Source organism: Haliotis rufescens, unplaced genomic scaffold, assembly GCF_023055435.1.
Source record: "Haliotis rufescens isolate VD_foot unplaced genomic scaffold, xgHalRufe1.0.p SCAF_12, whole genome shotgun sequence".
Taxonomy (NCBI): Eukaryota; Metazoa; Mollusca; class Gastropoda; order Lepetellida; family Haliotidae; genus Haliotis; species Haliotis rufescens.
This window is the reverse complement of record NW_025963802.1, coordinates 38781742-38800757: the sequence shown is the minus strand read 5'-3', so window position 1 is coordinate 38800757 and position 19016 is coordinate 38781742. Positions and strand designations below refer to the sequence as shown.

At 41.3% G+C, this 19016-nt stretch overlaps 1 protein-coding gene across 1 annotated transcript; it reads left to right on the top strand.

Moving 5' to 3' along the window:
• The first annotated feature begins 4553 nt into the window (after window positions 1-4553).
• Window positions 4554-18655, top strand: LOC124150911. The gene is made up of 8 exons (XM_046523102.2): window positions 4554-4898; window positions 8216-8446; window positions 10897-11064; window positions 14067-14243; window positions 15672-16135; window positions 16979-17090; window positions 17645-17727; window positions 18420-18655. The coding sequence occupies exons 1-8, from the start codon at window positions 4766-4768 to the stop codon at window positions 18453-18455; spliced, it is 1404 nt and encodes a 467-aa protein (XP_046379058.2). The 5' UTR covers window positions 4554-4765; the 3' UTR covers window positions 18456-18655.
• Window positions 18656-19016: the final 361 nt, after the last annotated feature.

The window sequence follows — 19016 nt, the reverse complement described above, 5'->3', positions numbered from 1 at the left end:
CCATGCTTGCCGAAAATGGCGACTATGCTTGTTGTAAGAGGCGACTAACAGGATCGAATGGTCAGGTTCGCTGACTTCATGCTTGTCTTCGTATCCCAATTGCGAAGATCAATGCTCATTGTATCAATCATTGGAGTGTCTGGTCTAGACTCGATTATTTACAGACCGCCGTCATATAGCTGAAATATTACTATTCGGTGTTAAACAACAAACAAACAAAAATCATTTCGTAGTTTATCGGAAACTCGGTTGTGGTGAACATTGATCATGACTGATGTTCAAGTTATAAGCTCTGCGTGTGAAGGTCTGAGAACCGCCACAAACGTCAGACAGACGTATATTACCCAGCAGCCAATCAGCTTCACCGTTGTTCAGCGTAATCATCCCAAGACCATTGTAGTACATATTGCAAATGGCGGCATCCTTAAAGAAGGGCTTGTAAAATATGATGAGGGCTTGCAACAGCCCCCTGGCCAGTGAACGTTGGAAACTACTTCATACAATGAGTGTGAGTGAATGAGTGAGTATAGTATTATGCCGCTCTTAGCAATATTCCATCAATATCTAGGCGGGGGACACCAGAAATGGGCTTTGCACATTGTGGGGGAATCGAACCCGGGTCTTCAGCGTGACGAGTGAACGCTTCAACCACTAGGCAACCCCACTTCCCTAATTCAAACACTGCTTGCAAGTGGTCGCGTAGTGCAAAATGTAAGTAAATAAAGCAACAAAACCCTTTCCATATCCAACAGAAATCTCTCCACAAAGAGTCGATAGGACGATGCCGAATATATCAGGATCATGTGTTTAAGAATCACCATCATTTAGTGATGATACCAGGTGTTCGCGAAAAGGTGAGCATGTCATGTCCCACCGGTGGCACCGTCGCAAACACATGCAAAGGCAAGTCAATTGTTCAACTAAAAAAATCACGGGAACATATGAAATTTCATCGGACATCATTTTTGTCCTTCATTTTGAACGCTTTATCGAGGCTTGAAAACATGAGTAACAAATATTAGACATAGCCGGGTGAGGCAAGCAATGATCTACAATGACAGGTCATGCATATATGTCTGAGGTCTCACTGATTTGTTCACAGCAAATGTTAAGCACGGAATAGACCAGCTAGAAACGTGACACTGAAGACAAACTTATCATTAATCTGTCGAGAAAAGAACCTTTCCAGCTGTAACACATTGGTGACCTTTCAGAGCAACCTAGAAAGCATTTGTGAAAACCAGTTGCTTTTTTATTTTAGGATTTGAGTTTAGTTACATATTTTATTCTGGCACTGTTAGGGTGGATTGTTAACTTTTGTTATTACTGCAACCTTCTGACCTGCTTGCAAGTAGCGATTGAGTATGGCTTTACGCCGCTTTTAAAGCAATACACCAGAAAAAAAAGGTTCCACACATTGTACCCATGTGGGGAATCGAACCCGGGTCTTTGGCATGACCAGTGAACGTTTTAATTACGCCACCCCTCCAACCATGCAAGTTATCATGCAATTGCTAACCCCATACAAAATACAGGAGTTTTATAAGTAGCAAATATAGATATATACATACAAAGAGCACTAACTGCATATGGGTCAAGATCAAGTAACACTGATTATCCACATTGGAGGCTTGAAAATGCATATTGGTGAAAACACTGGATTAACATTTTGTCAATAAGGGCATTTTCTACTTGATGACGGAGCGTCACTTATTTTTAAAGGTGTATGTCCGACCATGTAGGACAAAAACTAATTGTGTTACTTTTACCTTGTCCGTCATGTTGCGTTTGCTTCTTAACATTAGTAACATATCAGTGTGATGCGGTAGTGCAACAGCGGGCGTCACGACTTGAAATATGGGCCCACCATTCACAGTATACATGTATTTGTTAGTCAGTGGGTCAGCCAGTGTGTAACATAACTGACATTTGCACTCAGGCAAGTTACAAACGCCAAAATATTTCAGTCATTGTAGAATTATTTCACAGTTAAGGAGGTAGGTTCCGGTCAATTCTCAGCCCATGTTAGTTTGATTCATATTTTCGGAGCCCGCTTTATATAACTCAAAAGAATATGATGTATATCAAGCATTCGTCTTGATTAGCCAGCTTTATACATTAATGGCCATGGAGCCATCGTCTATGGATAGCGAGGGAGAAGACGAATGCCTACATTTGATCCTAGTGCCGAAAAGGATTCTTACATTGTATATCTTATACAATATACATGTAAATTGGTCAGGGATAACTGAGTGAATTGAGTTCGAATTATGTTTTGTTTGTACGAAGGGAAATCAGTACACCAGCAAATGAACAGCATTAAAGTCGATAGACACATGACTCACGGGTACAATATCTATCAATGGCGATACATACATGCTTCCACAACGATGTTAACAGATGGGGATTGTGCACTCTATAGGTTGTCCGAGGGATGTTAACAGATGTGAATTGTGCACTACATAGGTCGTCCTTGTGTTGTTAATAGATGTGGATTGTGCACTATATAGGTCGTCCGTGTCTTGTTAATAGATGTTGATTGTGTACTATATAAGTTGTCCGAGGGATGTTAACAAGTGGGTATTGTAGACTATATAGGTTGTCCGAGGGATGTTAACAAGTGGGTATTGTAGACTATATAGGTTGTCCGAGGGATGTTAACAGGTGGGTATTGTGCACTATATAGGTTGTCCGAGGGATGCTAACAGGTGGGTATTGTGCACTATATAGGTTGTCCGAGGGATGTTAACAGGAGGGTATTGTGCACTTTATAGGTTGTCCAGGGGATGCTTACAGGTGGGTATTGTGCACTATATAGGTTGTCCGAGGTTTGTCAGGACATTGTGGCACTCAGTCGGGGCACGGTGGCACTCAGTCGGGGCACGGTGGCACTCAGTCGGGGCACGGTGGCACTCAGTCGGGGCACGGTGGCACTCAGTCAGGGCACGGTGGCACTCAGTCAGAGCACAGTGACGCCCAGTCGGGGCACGGTGGCACTCAGTCAGGGCACAGTGACGCCCAGTCGGGGCACGGTGCCACTCAGTCGGGGCACGGTGGCACTCAGTCAGGGCACAGTGACGCCCAGTCGGGGCACGGTGCCACTCAGTCGGGGCACGATGGCACTCAGTCAGGGCACGGTGCCACTCAGTCAGAGCACAGTGACGCCCAGTCGGGGCACGATGGCACTCAGTCAGGGCACAGTGACGCCCAGTCGGGGCACGGTGCCACTCAGTCGGGGCACGATGGCACTCAGTCAGGGCACGGTGCCACTCAGTCAGGGCACGGTGACGCCCAGTCGGGGCACGGTGCCACTCAGTCAACCAAGTCACACCTAACCACCCGAGCAATTCTTCTCGGAATCCAAACGGGGGGACTCAATTTGAAACGACTTTGTACATGAATACAAAATGCAGGCAGCTGAGAATAACAATGCCTTTCGTAATTAGCATCACGTGTAATGATATGAATATAATAAAAGCCAGCACGCATGTACATCTCCTGTCATTTTATCTTCAGAACTGTCAATCTTACAAAGATGCACATGCGAACGCTGACAAGGACTGAACAGTACAAACATCTATAATATGATAAAGCATTACAGGCAATATGAAAAGCCAAACAAGATCAAGATATCGATTGTGAATATTTATAGTATTTCTAACTCTTTTATATGGAAATTATTAGAATTTTTTTTATAAAGGTTCTTCAGGTAAGGCTTTACAAAGATCAAAGAATGATGTACAAATTAATAACCAAACACTCCACAGCCCAAACCATATTTTTAAATATTGATACAATATTATACTGCTTATCTGAAGCAATCACAAGCATTTCACTAATTGATCAAACTTAAAACGCGAGAAATAAAGGATCGAGATTTATTTGTTGCCTTTCAAATGAATTTAATTTAACGTAGATAAACATGAAACTTTATTGTTTACGATGAAAAACCTTCAAAATGAATTTATTGTTTCATCTTTCTTGTGTTTTGACCTGCATGAGCAGATGAGTTGTGTAAGGTAGTTTCTAGGAGGGACCGCAGGAAATGTCGGGTGATGGTGATATGTGCACAGGCAGCAAACACCAAGCCGGCATTAACAACTTCTCAAACAATACCCACTATCAAGAGGGTCACTGGGGTATAATGATGCTGCTGGGGTGCGTGCTGACGGTGTAAATGAGCTTATACAAAGCTTGCAAAGATAATCCAGAAGACCCACCCGCATCATTCATCCTCATAAATGTCGTAATGCAGATAATGATTTTGGTGGAACCTTTTGTCTTGTACAACAGACAACGCCAAGATCCACACTCTTGAGCAATTGCATACATTCCACACTGTGTGTGTTAAAGACCGAGCGAAGGTTCAGTCTCAAGAAGGAAGTCGTTTCAATGTACGAGATAAGTGTCTGAGAGAAGGCTACGTTTGACCACCTCCCTGAGTCAATGTTTAAAGATTGAAGTCATGCCTACGTCACATGGAAAGGGATGGGGATGTCACTTGCTTGATGATACCCTCCAGACACGTGGCTATTGACTATTCAGCTTGATACCCACGTAGTGGAACATCCTTCAACAGTGTCTTCAAGAGCGTCAGCTTCTTTTGATTATAAAAGGACCGCAACCAGGTGCTACTCTCTTTCTGACGTAGGTCTCTGTGGAGCTACATAAGAGTTGTTGCTTGAACCTGCTACCAGATCTTATACGAGAGGGGTTATACAAGGTTACGTAACACAGACCTAACACCCCCTACTTTTCAACCAGGATGAGGGAAGTTTTTGGAGTAGCTCTTGTGGCATTATGGAGTGTGTGTGTTGAAGCACAGATTACGGTATTTCCCGTGTTTCCTCCGGGATTTGGGGACTCAAAGGATCCAGCTATAAAAGAACAGTTTGTAGGTGAGTAGGCGAGATTAAGTGTGTCATACGGAAATTATGTCATTCCTTGGAGCCTTGGAGTTTCGATAGAGAAAAGTTACGTAATTGACAGGCATTGAGAAGTTTGAAGAACATGTAGCCATGAAACTTATAATGGTTAAAAGTGTTGATAGGTAGTTACATGTTGGAAGAACATGGGTACATGCCACTTTTTATGGATAACAGAAGTTGTTATTCATAAAAAAGTGTCATTTATTCTTGTATTCTCGGTCCCTCTAGAGAGGGGCCAGAAGTAGCCCCGAAACGTCGTTATTAATAATAACGAAGTTGCAATATACTAAAGTTTTCTCTTTAAATATAATTTGGGTACCAGTCAGGATGAGGTAAGTCGAAATGTCCATTCGTAATAATGAATCTGATAATTAATTCCATTTATCAAATGTAAGAGAAATATTGAAAGAAGATCGTATTTTGCCATCCTGTAACGACTTAATTGAGGACGTTTTTTGTCACCGTTTCTGAAATAACCTTCAATTTATTCCAGATATTAATTCATGTCATACATATATTTCTTGGAATGTTCATCTTTACAATTGGGTCAATTGTGGATATTGTGGTTTGTTTAAATAAATACAGTATATCGTGTGGAATAAACGCAAACGACACCCTACCTATGACGTCGTATGGTAGGAGTCCTGCTATGCGGCGTTAGGGAAAAAACAACACTTTTTCGCGAACACCTGGTATCATCACTGCTTTTCAGTGATCCATTCATATAATTTTCACCTCTACTTTGCCTCGTACGCCCAATAGAATCTGTTAGGGCAGATAATCGAGACTGATTATTATCTGGGTCTGACGTTTAATAGTTACCTACATTGTAAATGATCGGCGTTACAAGTCAATATGCTGGAGAATACCGTTTTTAAGGGTTCATCTTAGGGATCGACTATTTGTTAGATATTCAGGTGGGAGGGTAATTGTAAAAATTATTTTGCAAGCTTCTTAAAATTAACCAAAGTGACCAGTACACTTAAGGACATGTATACAACCTTGTGTGCATACATTTAGTGTATGTTTCATAAATAAATTACAATGTATGGTTTAAATACGTGTATGGTTAATTAGGTTAAATGTTCACTGATGATGATATCAGAAAGTGGGTATTTGTTTAATACGGTTTCTCCACATGGTCTCAGTATAAAAGCACTGCATTTCAATAGAGCAGATAATTGTAGTACGATTATGAGCTATATATAACGTAGAAAAAGCTAAAACAAATAATAATTGAAACTGAAATAAATAATTTGCAAGTTATTCCATGACATTTGATTGGCTCATACATCGACGAACAAAAGGCCACACCTACTAGCGAACTACTGTTTACTGATTGGCTGATCAGGGTGGGCGGGTTTGAATTGCAATATTGGACAATATGATGTCGCTGATTTCGTGTTGTTTTGTTGTCTACAATGGTTATGAATTTGAAGTAAATGCATGTTTACAGTGTGAATACCGGGTGATGTGTGTGTACCTCAATAAACGCATATATACAACCTTTATAATCATCGTACACATGAAACTGTTCATAAATTATTATATATTATATATATATATATATATATATACCTTAGAAGTAATTAAACACCTATTACCCTATATTTCCATAAAAGGACGCACCAGTGACAAAAATTATGTCAGATGCAATACTCCATTTTGACTTGTACCATATGTTTCCGTGTTATTTGTCAGGTGAACAATTGACTTACCTTTGCATGTGTTTGTGACGGGCAGGATAGGCTCATCTTTTTGCGAACAACTAGTATCATCACCATTTGATCATGATAGTTATTCATAATCACAAGCTCATGGCATTGTCGGAATCATTTAATAGACTTTTGGCAGAGATTTCTTGTCAACATGAAAGGGTTTTGTCGATTTTATTTGTAAATCGTATCCAGTATGTTTCCTGACGAAACACATCAGCTTTTGTTTGTAAGTTGATATATTCATATGGAAACACAATAACCGAATCGTTTGTGTTATTTTATATTATGTACTTAAACGTTATTTGACTGCCCTTTCAGTTGCTCGCCCTGCTTCTTCACATCGTATGGCTCAGTCTTCGTTGACTAACAGTGTTTTTATAACAACAGTATATTATGTGTCTGTGGTATCTTAGATATTTCCCAAAATAAGGTCAATGTCATATGTAGATATTTCCAAAAGATATTTTGTAGTTAAGAATATATGAAAATAAATTAGTGGTTCTTAACATTCTTCCAGTTATGTAGTTAAATACGTTTGATACCATACCCATCAGAAAAGGTTTTCCTGCTTAAAACATGATACTGGTGGAAGCAGTTTGTCAAAGTTGATACATAGAACTTCAATATACAGTAAACTACGTTTATACCGAACACGCTTATAACGAACTGTTTCTTACAATTGGCCCCGTCCATTTTACGTTACGCGATGCCGGAATTGATACGAATTCAGTGCCCCAGTTACAACCAGTTGGCACCTTCCTACTTATCTGACCTTATCCAGGTACGTATCCCTTGTTCTGCTGAAAAACTAAGACTAAACTGACAATGTCTGGGCAGAGGTCATTTGCCTACAATGCTCCAGCTCTATGGAGCCATCTCTCATCACACATGAAAGAGGCAGAAACTATAACAATTTTTACCGTCCCGTCTCAAGATATTCCTGTTCAGGCTATTTATTCTAAACTAAACACTAACTGCAACATCTACATGTCGTGTATCCATGACCTTGCACCAACAGAGCAGTCTCCTATTTTGTGTAGCGCTGTGAGCATCCGCCTCGTGTATGGAATAAAGCGCATAATAAGGTGTTTCAGCAAATGTTGTGGTGTCAGGTGTTGTAGAACATGTCTAGTTGGTAATTTGAAGGTGTGGTAATTTGAAGGCATAGCTATTGTCTAGTTGGTAATTTGAAGTTTTAGAAATTGTCTAGTTGGTAATTTGAAGATATAGCTATTGTCGAGTTGGTAAATTGAAGGAATTGTCTACATTGTAATTTGAAGGTGTTGTAGCAAATGTCTATAATGTCAAGGTCATGGCCCATGGTAAACAATATTCTTTTTCAATTTGGTTGAGGTTCGAGCAAACCAGATTAGTGAAGAAGATTCTTAGACATTGAAGTCTTTGAAAGGCTTTTAGAAGATGGAAGAACATGAATACATGACACTAAGCAACTTCTTGTATTTATTTCACGACGTTTGAGGGCTACTTCTTGCTTATTCATCAGGTGAATCATCATTCAGCTACTTCCTGCTCCTTCATCGGGTAAATGATAATTGTTTATAATTTCAGGAAGCTGTAAAAACGCCTGCACAGGAGGACAGGGAACCTTCATTGCACGATGCACGTTCAACCATCCGTACGCCTGCAACTTGTACGTGGAGTGCCTACGTTTCGGAGGTCTGTGGGTCATATATGGTCGGCATGCTCCCGTTGGGGATGTATATGACGAGAGGGACGGTCGTCTCAAGGAAATTCTGCCCAGTGGAATACCAGATAATTCGTTTTGTCTCCGAGTTGGCCGTGAGTCTTGCAACATATCACATACTTCTCAACCTTTGACTGACTATTAATATTGATTTCTAGATTGACCCCACTTTTTTGTCATTATTCATACCATGTAGATGTGATAGTATGGATTTTCTAAAATCAAATCAAAATTTGAATAGTACATATTCAAATATGTACTTACTATGTTACTGCTTACCCTCAGCGTATTTATGAAAAACCTTTAAACGAATATTCCATTCATTCACTCACATCTATGTTCAGTGATACAATCAAACATTATTTGGAGCTTGCTCTAGATATACTATGTCATTTTGCTACTACCCAACGTTATGATATTAAGTGTTAATTTTACGCTGGTAGGATTACCAGCATTACCAATGTCGCGAACACCGTGTGTCATTACTGACTTCCAGTGAACCATTCACATACTTTTTCAGAACAAACTTCAGTTTCTTCAGATCTGGAAAATACATTTTGAGATTTTCAACCATATATTATTTAGCTACAAGTTTTTTGTTTATCGACTATGGACTGATGTAAGATATTTCGTAGGAGGTGGTAATTGTCTTGTTGGTAATTTGAAGGTATAGCTATTGTCTAGTTGGTAATTTGAAGGTGTTGTACCAATTTGTCTAGTTGGTAATTTGAAGGTGTTGCTGCAAATGTCCAGTTGGTAATTTAAAGGTGTTGTAGGAAATATCTTGTTGGTAATTTGAAGGTGTTGTAGGATATGTCTAGTTGGTAATTTGAAGGTGCTGTGGGGAATGTCTAGATGGTGATTTGAAGGTGTTGTAGTAATTTGTCTAGTTGGTAATTTGAAGGCGTTGTAGGAAATGTCTAGTTGGTAATTTGAAGGTGTGGTAATTTCAAGGCATAGCTATTGTCCAGTTGGTAATTTGAAGTTTTAGCAATTGTCTAGTTGGTAATTTGAAGGTATAGCTATTGTCTAGTTGGTAATTTGTAGGAATTGTTTACATTGTAATTTGGAGGTGTTGTAGCAAATGTCTAGTTGGTAATTTGAAGGTGTTGTAGGAAATGTCTAGTTGGTAATTTGAAGGTGTTGTAGGAAATGCTTAGTTGGTAATTTGAAGGTGTTGTAGGAAATGCCTAGTTGGTATTTTGAAGGTGTTGTAGTAAAAGTCTAGTTAGTAATTTGAAGGTGTTGTAGGAAATGTCTAGTTGGTGATTTGAAGGTGTTGTAGGAAACGTCTAGTTGGTAATTTGAAGTTTAAGCAAATGTCTAGTTGGTAATTTGAAGGTATGGCAATTGTCTAGTTGGTAATTTGAAGATAGTGTAGCAATTGTGTGGTTGGTAATTTGAAGGTATAGCTATTGTCTAGTTGGTAATTTAAAGGTATGGCAACAGTCCAGTTGGTAATTTAAGATATTGTAGCAGTTGTCTAGTTGGTAAATGGAAGGTATAGCTATTGTCTAGTTGGTAATTTGAAGGTGTTGTAGCAATTGTCTAGTTGGTAATTTGAAAGTAACAACTGTTATATTTGGGGTAACACTGGAACCGCCACCGCGTCAATTTGAATCGCAATAACAAGATTCCAATTTGAAAGAAAAGTTAAAATATACCCCTGCTTGTGAACAACCCAGTGAATATTCCGGTATAGAAAAGAAGCCTAGCAATCTGTACTGGTCCAAAGAGACAGGATGCTCAGACTTGGTGACTTCGTACACCAATGAGTCAATGTAATACCAGTATTATAATAACAGTCGGTGGTTTGTCTTATCCAGATTTGGTAAAACGCAGAACATCTACATACAGCTGTAATATTGCTGAGTGCGGCGCTAAGCAACAAAAACACGAGCATACAGAGTAACTATTCATGTATATGTGAAGCAGAAAGATGGGGCTGAATGAGTGAGTGACAGATTGAATGTTGCCTACACATCAGTTTCCACAGCTTAAATTATCAGGAACGGTACATTTGTTTTGGCGACCCAAAGTAAGAGTTTCCCTATATAAACAAACTGCCCCTCAACTAGTTCCTTGCTTTACTGAAAAGACGAAAAATGAATTTTTGTTATATTAGTATGGAAAATGTGGAACCTCCATCACGTTCTGTCTACAAGTAGCTGACAACTCTACAAACGCGAACCTCGTTTCAAGAGAGCAATTCAGAGAAACCCGTTAATCCAGACGATGCTATTTCCAATGAAATCGTCCGGATAATCAGAGTTAAGGATCAACAATTCATGATTTTCAGTGGTCCTTTCAAATAATTTCCACAGCTGTTGCCCCTTACCCAAAATGGAATCTGTTTCCGCAGAAATTCAAGGCTGGTTGTGCTCCAGCGTTGACAATTAATATTTAGAGTTATGTCCTTCTATCTCTTTATTGTATGTCACGTTATCCTAATGATCGCCCGAAAAAAAAGAAAATGCGGGCTATTGTGATCCGGAGTAACAACTTTGGGAGATTTCTTGTGGAGTGTTGTTTCTTTACTCCACAGATCCATGTGCATCTAATCGTCCTATACCCGAAGACGCCTCCCAGTGTGGGGGCTTCATGACGTGTGTGAACAACACCATTATCTCCAGTAAGTGTCCCGAAGAACGTGGATTCAGTGCCTGGACCGGGGCGTGCGACCTTGAGTGCGACAAGACAAAGAGGAGACTGGGTAAGTCTATATATCTACGTTACATACAATTTTGAGTTCAGTATACTACAGTATACGGTTATAACGAACACGCTTATAACGAACTGACGGACATAACGAACTTACTATTTGGTCCCGACTCCTTGCTGTAGTCATGCTGTATATGTACTTATGACGAACTACGGTTATAACGAACTAAAATTAGTAGTCCCTTTGAGTTCGTTATAACCGTAGTTTACCGTATCAGAAAGTAAAACATCTTTCTATTTTGAGCCCAACATGCTTTCGGCGTACATTCCGATTGTTATACCTGTTGAAGAAAACGAACGCATATTTCATAAATATTTTACTAAAGGGTCAAATGATAAGATTTGAGTGCTTGCGTTTGATTAAATAAAAATTATCATCATCTGTCGACACATGGGATGAGTATAGCAAAGTGTGGCGTTCGGCAACAAACATGCAGACACTTACTTAAATTTACAAGGAGGCTTTGTGAGTTTTCCCTTTTTCGCGAACACCTGGTGTCATCACTGACTTTCCGTGTTCCATCCATCAGGGGCGGTGGGGGAGCCTAGTGGTTAAAGCGTTCACTCGTCACGCCGAAGACCCGGGTTCGATTCTCGACATGGGTACAATGTGTGAAGCCCATTTCTGGTGTCCCCCGCCGTGATATTGCTGGAATGTTGCTAAAAGCGGCGTAAAACCATACTCACTCACTCCATCCACCAACTGCCTGGCAAAAGAAAGTATACACTTGTAAACTGAATTTCACCAAAACATTAGAAACGTTATCAAAACGTTACTAGGCTGAAAACGGTCGTCGACAAACGTACAAAGCACAATTATGATACCTGTATCAAATACATTCACCATCGACTACCAAATTCTTGTTTATTTCATTTTTAGCCAATATCAAACATGGGTGTTTACTTTCTTTTGCTAGGCAGTTCATCATGTTCACTATGTTACCTTTTTATGCCCTATGGAGTTTATTCGAGACTGGGTATTCTCTGGCGTTGACGCTGTGAATCTTCTCATATCAAAAACACACTCTATGCATATGTGGGGGGCAGGAGTGGCCCAGTCGTCTAAGGCGCCGCGATTCGCTGTGCGGAGTTGCGTCCCTTGGGCACGCAAGAAACCTATGTGCCCGTGCTCGTGGGTTTCACCGAAGTGGTAAACGTCTAAGACCTGCATCACTTCGGGCTTTCCTCCTACAATCAGCTGAAACGCCGTGATATAACTGAAATACTGTTAAAAGCGGCGTTAAACCCAACTCACTCACTCACTCTATGCATGTGCTCAGATCTACGGATACGCTGGAGGTTAGATTTAAGCCAAGATGTTCCATGATTTATGCTTGGTTTTTCAGCACCTACCCGTGTTCGCTACTGTCACGAAAATAATAAAATAGTCCTTTGTCTCGGGAAATCTCCGACGAAATAGCTCCAACTAAAAAGGGTTGTGAAATTGTCTTTGTTTATAGTTTTTTCAAATGATGATAACGTCAACGACAGAGTAAATGGGAAAATAACCCATAACACGAGAATGTTTCGCTTTTGTTTTTCTAAGTGCATCAACTGAGTGAGTGAGTATTATTTTACGCCGGTTTTAGAAATACTCCAGCAACATTACGGCGGGGAACACCAGAAATGGGCTTCACGCATTGTTCCCTTGTATGGGATTGTGACGAGCGAACGCTTTGACCACTAGGCCGCCCCACCGCTCTTGGCAACAAGTGTTGCTTTCAAGTAGTGCAATTAACGGTGACGTGTGGTTACTGTATATTTCCTCATTCACATCTACTTTGAGTCCAGATTATGGGTGAGATTACTGACTAGATTTCCAAGATATATGTGCCGTGTGTCATTATAAAATCAGTTACATCACATCATGAGCTGTTCCCAAATGAACTGATAATATAATTGTATGTATAATTAATGATACGACACACACAGCTATGATTCAACTTCTATTTCCCGACCAAATATTTCACGCATTTCCCGTTTTGCTTAAGAATCATGACAGGAAGGTGTCATAACGCTGGAATCTTGCTGACTATGGTGTTTATCAACATAAACTCCGTGACTCAATCACTCCCGTCTTGGGGGGCACGGGTGGCCCAGTCGTCTAAGGCGCCGTGATTCGCTGTGCACAGTTGTGTCCCTTGGGCACGCCAGAAACCTATGATTGTGGGTTCGAATCCCGGTTCGCCCAGATTATGTTTCTAGGTTTGTCAGCACCATACCCGTGCTCGTGTGTTTCACCGAAGTGGTAAACGTCTGAGACCTGCATCACTTCGGGCTTTCCTCCCACATTAAGCTGACATGACGTGATATAACTGGAATAATGTTAAGCGTTAAACCCAACTCCCTCACTCAAAAACTCCCGTCTTGCTTCTTGTTTTCCATATTTGTTGTTCGTATATTGTTGTTTTTTGTCTAATTCATGTTTAACGCCACACTCAGCAATATTCCAGCAGTATGACGGGGGCCTAAACATAATCGAGCATGGGCCAGACAATTTCTCGATTGATATGAAAACTTTCGAAACCAAGACTGACGACCATCTTCACAAGCAAAGATTGCTGAAGACCTATTCTAACAAGTAAACCACAGTGGCAGTCTGAACAAGTTTCAGTAACATGTCATGACAGTGCTTGGCGCGGGCGGCACGGTCGTTTGCGCGCCGCAATTCGCTGCCCAGAGTTGCGTCCCTTGGCCTAAGTCTTTGATAAGAGATTCGAATCCCGATTCGCCCCGAGTGTATTTCGAGTTTTGTCAGCATCAAGTCCGTGCTCGTGGGTTTCACCAAAGTGGTGGACGTCTGAGACCTGCATCATTTCAGGATTTCCTCCCACATTAAGCTGACACGCTGTGATATGACTGGAATACTGTTAAAAGCGGTGTTGAACTCATTAATGATAATGCATTAAAAGCACTAAGAATAGAACGTTGAGCGTATGCAGGGAACAGTAGATAGTGTTCAGGTTGTAATGTCTGACTGAATTTCTCTGCTAGTGGTCCGGTTGTGTGGGCCATCTCTCCGAGGCCAAACCTTCTTCCAGATCAACGAGACGGTGACCTATGGCAACGGGCTCCCCACCGTGGAGAGTCTTGATACGACCTGTCCAGCATCCACGTCCTACCAGGTCATGGGAAAATGCGGCTGTGACCACTCCAACGAGACTGCGAAAGGTGAGACAACTTAAATATCACATTGTTCCAAGTTAAAAATGTAATTAATTCCACGCAACCCAGAGGGACGTAATACAGACACAAAACTGACGTTGAACTTAAGCAACGTCACTATAATAATGAAATTCACGTCATCATTCACGTCATGTGACTTCTCGACGAGGTCCTCACTATTGAGACTGCCTCCGTGGTCTAGTGGATAGAGCGTCTGCCCGGAGAGCGAAAGGTCGGGGTTCAAAGACGTTCAAAGATGTTCCTTGGTGTTACCCTGCATGGCGTTAAGTATTAAGGGGCTAACACAAGGACTGGTCGGCTCGGGGTCTGAGTCGGGCATTCGTGTTAAACTGTGGCATGGTATCTCAGTGGGCTAGCACTATAAAATCGGCATTAGTCCGGACGAATACCACACACACACACACACACACACACACACACACACACACACACACACACACACACACACACACACACACACACATATGTGCATGAACGTCGCTTTATAAGTGCCATAATCTTGAACGCGAAGTTAAATCGGATCCCATTTCACCTCACCTCACCTCACTTTTGAATACACCGTTTCTCCTCAACATGTAAACTTGTAATTATGGCCTATAAAAACATGGCTATATTACTATGTGACTAATTCTACGAGACACTTCATACTTTTTACATTTTTTTCATATTTTATATTTGTTTCTTATGTTACAAACACACATGATATGGTCTGTGTGTATAAGCTACTTTTTGTCGATATTCACCCTTGACTAGACAATGCTCCAAGGTCTGGTGGGTTTTGGCGTGTGAAACTGAAACTCAGTCTCTGTCATAAGGTAATCACGATGTCTTCACTTCATACATACTATACAAGTGGAGGACAGTATAGGTTTTTAACGGCACGAGTCAACGTAGCTAGGACTACCAATTAGAACGGAGACAGTTCCCCTTTAAGGGGAGTGCTGTAGAGATAATCAGACTTCGCGTAAAAGGTGCACAACCAAAATGGGAGCCACACATTCAAGAAAAAAACCAATGTCATCCTCAGTTTGATAAGCTCACAAAGATGATGCTCTATTTATACCTGTATCTGTTGTTTGTTTGTTTTTTGTTTTGTTTTTTAAAGCAGCACTCAGCAATATTCCAGGTATATGACGGCGGTCTGTAAATAATCGAGAGTCTGAACCAGGCATTCCAGTGATTGACATCATAAGCATCGATCCACACAATTAAGATACGATGACATGCATCGACCAAGTCAGCGAACCTGACCACCCGATCCTGTAAGTCGCTTCTTGCGACAAGCATAATCGCCTTTTAAGGCAAGCATGTGTTGCTGCAGACCTATTCCAACCGAGATCTTCACGGACCCCGGTATCTGTTGTAATTCTTTTGTTCTTTAAAAAGAAAAAACAATACGCTTTGCTTTTACAGGCTGTGAGACGACAAGTGCTATTCATCTGTCATCATCTGACAATTCCTGGGAACTTGCCAAGAACAATACCCCGATGATGGACAGTAGCTCCATCGATGGCAACGCTGACATCGTCAAATCTACAAGCAATGACAACCCACGATCTGCTTTCTTCTCTGGAGGCCAGAGTTTCGTCGCCCCGCGTTTAGACGGAAATGACCTTGGTCTCTATTTTGACCTGGCCTTCACCTTCCAAGCTGTCCAATCAGACAACACCACACGCGGTGTCCTTGTCCCCAGTGGAACCAATGGACCATTGATTATTGCCCTTGTTGATAACAGCGCCAAGAACCAGGAGGCCACGTATGGCTGTAGACTTCTGGTTGTACGAACAAACTACGGCCAAGTACAATGCTATGTTAGACCGAGTAAAGCTTCCGATTCGAACGAGAGATACGATGCCAATGCTACAAGTCCAGAAGTGGTGAGTGTTGATCCTTCATCCGCGGGTTTCTCGTTTTGCTTGGTATTAGCCTCTGGTAGGTAATCCGTTTCATCTTGATATGGTTTGGATTTAAAATATTTTTAAATTGTTTCTCAAGAATTCAAATATATTGAAAACTTGACGTCAACTAGGCGTCCTGCAATGAATAATTGATTTAAAGAGTTTTTAAGGAAAGATTTCTGTCTGCTTGTTCAACGCCGCACTTGGCAATAGTCCAGTTATATGACAGCGGTTTGTGAATAGATTGGACCGACATGTCATGAGCATCAATCTACGCATTTGGGATACGATGACATTACAACCAAGTCCGCGGGTTTGACCACCCGATCCCCTTTGTCGCCTCTTACGACAAGCATGGTTTGGTGAATACTGTCGCCCTTTACGAGTTGCTAGGTTTAGACGGGTGTTTTCTGTATCGGTATATCTTCACCATATCTGGAATATATCACATAGCCATATCCATATTGTTCTTTATTGGTTTCGTGCCTAATACCTTTTTACATCCTCATCCGTGGGGTCCCGTGAATTTTCATTAAACATTTTACTAAAATTCTGTCTATCACTTCCAATGTCTGCAGTCTTTTGATAGACCCCCCGTTATTATGAGACCCACGGCCATGACGATCCTGGGTAGAATAGCAACCCATGCATGCCGTAAGAGGCGAATATGCTTGTCGTAAGAGGCGACTAACGGGATCGGGTGGTCAGACTCGCTGACTTGGTTGATGCATGTCATCGATCCCAATCGCGTGGCGGCGTTAAACAACAAACAAATCGTTATTATGACACACGTGCGCTGTGACCAGTTCTTACTCATTTCAGGATCTTAGAAGAAGAGTGTCCGTTGTGTTCGCGAAGGATAACACCAAGGGCAAGTTGAGCGTGACAGCTGAAGGTTCCACAGAACAGACAACGGAGTTTCTATTCGAGAAAGGTATAACGTACTTTTAGGATATTGCATTAAACATATAATAGTCATTTTAGATGCGCCTCTGGCGTCACATATGTCCGGTTCAATCAATATTATAAGTCAACATACTGTGTCTTAAGTGATCCTGAATTGTCATAGTCTTCGATGAAAAACACGTCCCTCGAAAAGGTTGAAAACGCATTATTCTAAAGTCGTTCAGTGTGCTTTTATCAATATGACACAAAAAAATCACTTTGTTGGCCAACCCGTGAAGATCCGGGGTAGAACAGGTCTTCAGCAACCCATACTTGCTGTAAAAGGCGACTGTGCTTGTCGTAAGAGGCGGCTAATGGGATCGGGTGATCAGGCTCGCTGACTTGGTTGATGCATGTCATCGATCCTAATTGTCTGGTCCAGACTCGATTATTTACAGACCGCCGTCACATAGCTTGAATATTGCTGAGTGCGGCGTTAAACAACAAACCATAAACTTTGTTGGCCGAACCGTTAATGTTTTATACAGTAAGGTATATAAGGTGTTGTTTTGTTTGGTGATGAGTGACTTCATTGTGCAACAGGAATCCGGGCAGTTGGGAACTCCTCTCCTTTGGCCATAGCTTCGGGAACAGGCAAGAGCGATTTCACTGGCTACATGGACGACGTAAGCCTTTGTTTTTTGTGAATTTTCTTCTTTGTTTAACGCCGCATTTTGGAATATTATATGACGCCGGCTGTCTGTAAATAATCGAATCTGGACTAGACGATCCAGTCACATCATGAGCATCGATCAAATTGGGATACGCTGACCCGACATCAACTAAGTCACCGAGCCTGACCACCCGATCACTTTAGTTGAATAGTTTGCTGGGGCGTGTATTCTTCCTCCGAATCCCCACGGGTCTGACGATGTAAGCACTGGAGGATAGTATTACCATAACCATAGTTAAATACGACATGAAGTAAAGACAATCGATATTGTGATTTAATAACAGGTAATAGTAATGGCTATAATTTTGTTGTTTGTTTGTTGTTTAACACCGCACTCAGCAATATTCCAGCTATATGACGGCGGCCTGTAAATAATCGAGTCTAGACCAGACAATCCAGTGATTGACATCATGAGCATCGATCCACGCAATTGGATTCCGACGACATGACAACCAAGTCAGCGAGCCTGATCCCGATCCTGTTAGTCGCCTCTTATGGGTGGCTGAAGACCAGTCATACAGGACACTGACTATTTTGTAATATGTACTTAGATAATCCATGAAGTTAACATTTTATTTATGTTTCATATGCTTTCAGATAACATTATGTTAAAGTGTTAAATAATTTTATAAATATTTCTTTCAGATGTTCATCAAGAAGTATTGCGGATCGTTTATGTGAAACTGTACACGCAGCGCCCAAGGAGGTTTCCTTCGCCAACTTTGCATAATAGATACCTTGACAGGAGGAAACGACAGCATGTCATGTCATGTCATGGCATGATACGACACAGCAGGGACTTCAGGACTATAGGTGTATTCCTTTTTTTCAGCTTAAAAAGGTTATTGCGAGTGTCCGACTAATAAAATATGTGATATTCATTGTGTCAGCTTTCTTATTCCAATTTCACTAACCACCGGGTGATAGGGGTGAGGTGAAATGTTCTTAACGTTATCAAGATTAGTGTACGCATAAAAGCGACGAGCATGCACATGTGTATGTAACTCGGCTAGGCTAGTGGTTAAAGCGTTCGCTCGTCACGCCGAAGACCCGGGTTCGATTCCCAACATGGGTACAATGTCAGAAGCCCATTTCTGGTGTCCCCCGCCGTGATATTGCTGGAATATTGCTAAAAGCGGCGTAAAACCAAACTTACTCACTCACTGTGTATGTAGCTGGTGGTACCAGTCCGGAATGTCGGTTTTATTGTGCTGGCCCACTGAGATACCATGCCGCAGTTTA

Bases quoted from the DNA above. Each gene is read 5' to 3' on its own strand.
- LOC124150911 (XM_046523102.2), top strand. From the start codon at position 4,766: ATGAGGGAAGTTTTTGGAGTAGCTCTTGTGGCATTATGGAGTGTGTGT. The intron at 11,065-14,066 runs GTAAGTCTATAT...TTTCTCTGCTAG, and splicing joins CAAGACAAAGAGGAGACTGG to TGGTCCGGTTGTGTGGGCCA. The intron at 17,728-18,419 runs GTAAGCCTTTGT...TATTTCTTTCAG, and splicing joins TCACTGGCTACATGGACGAC to ATGTTCATCAAGAAGTATTG.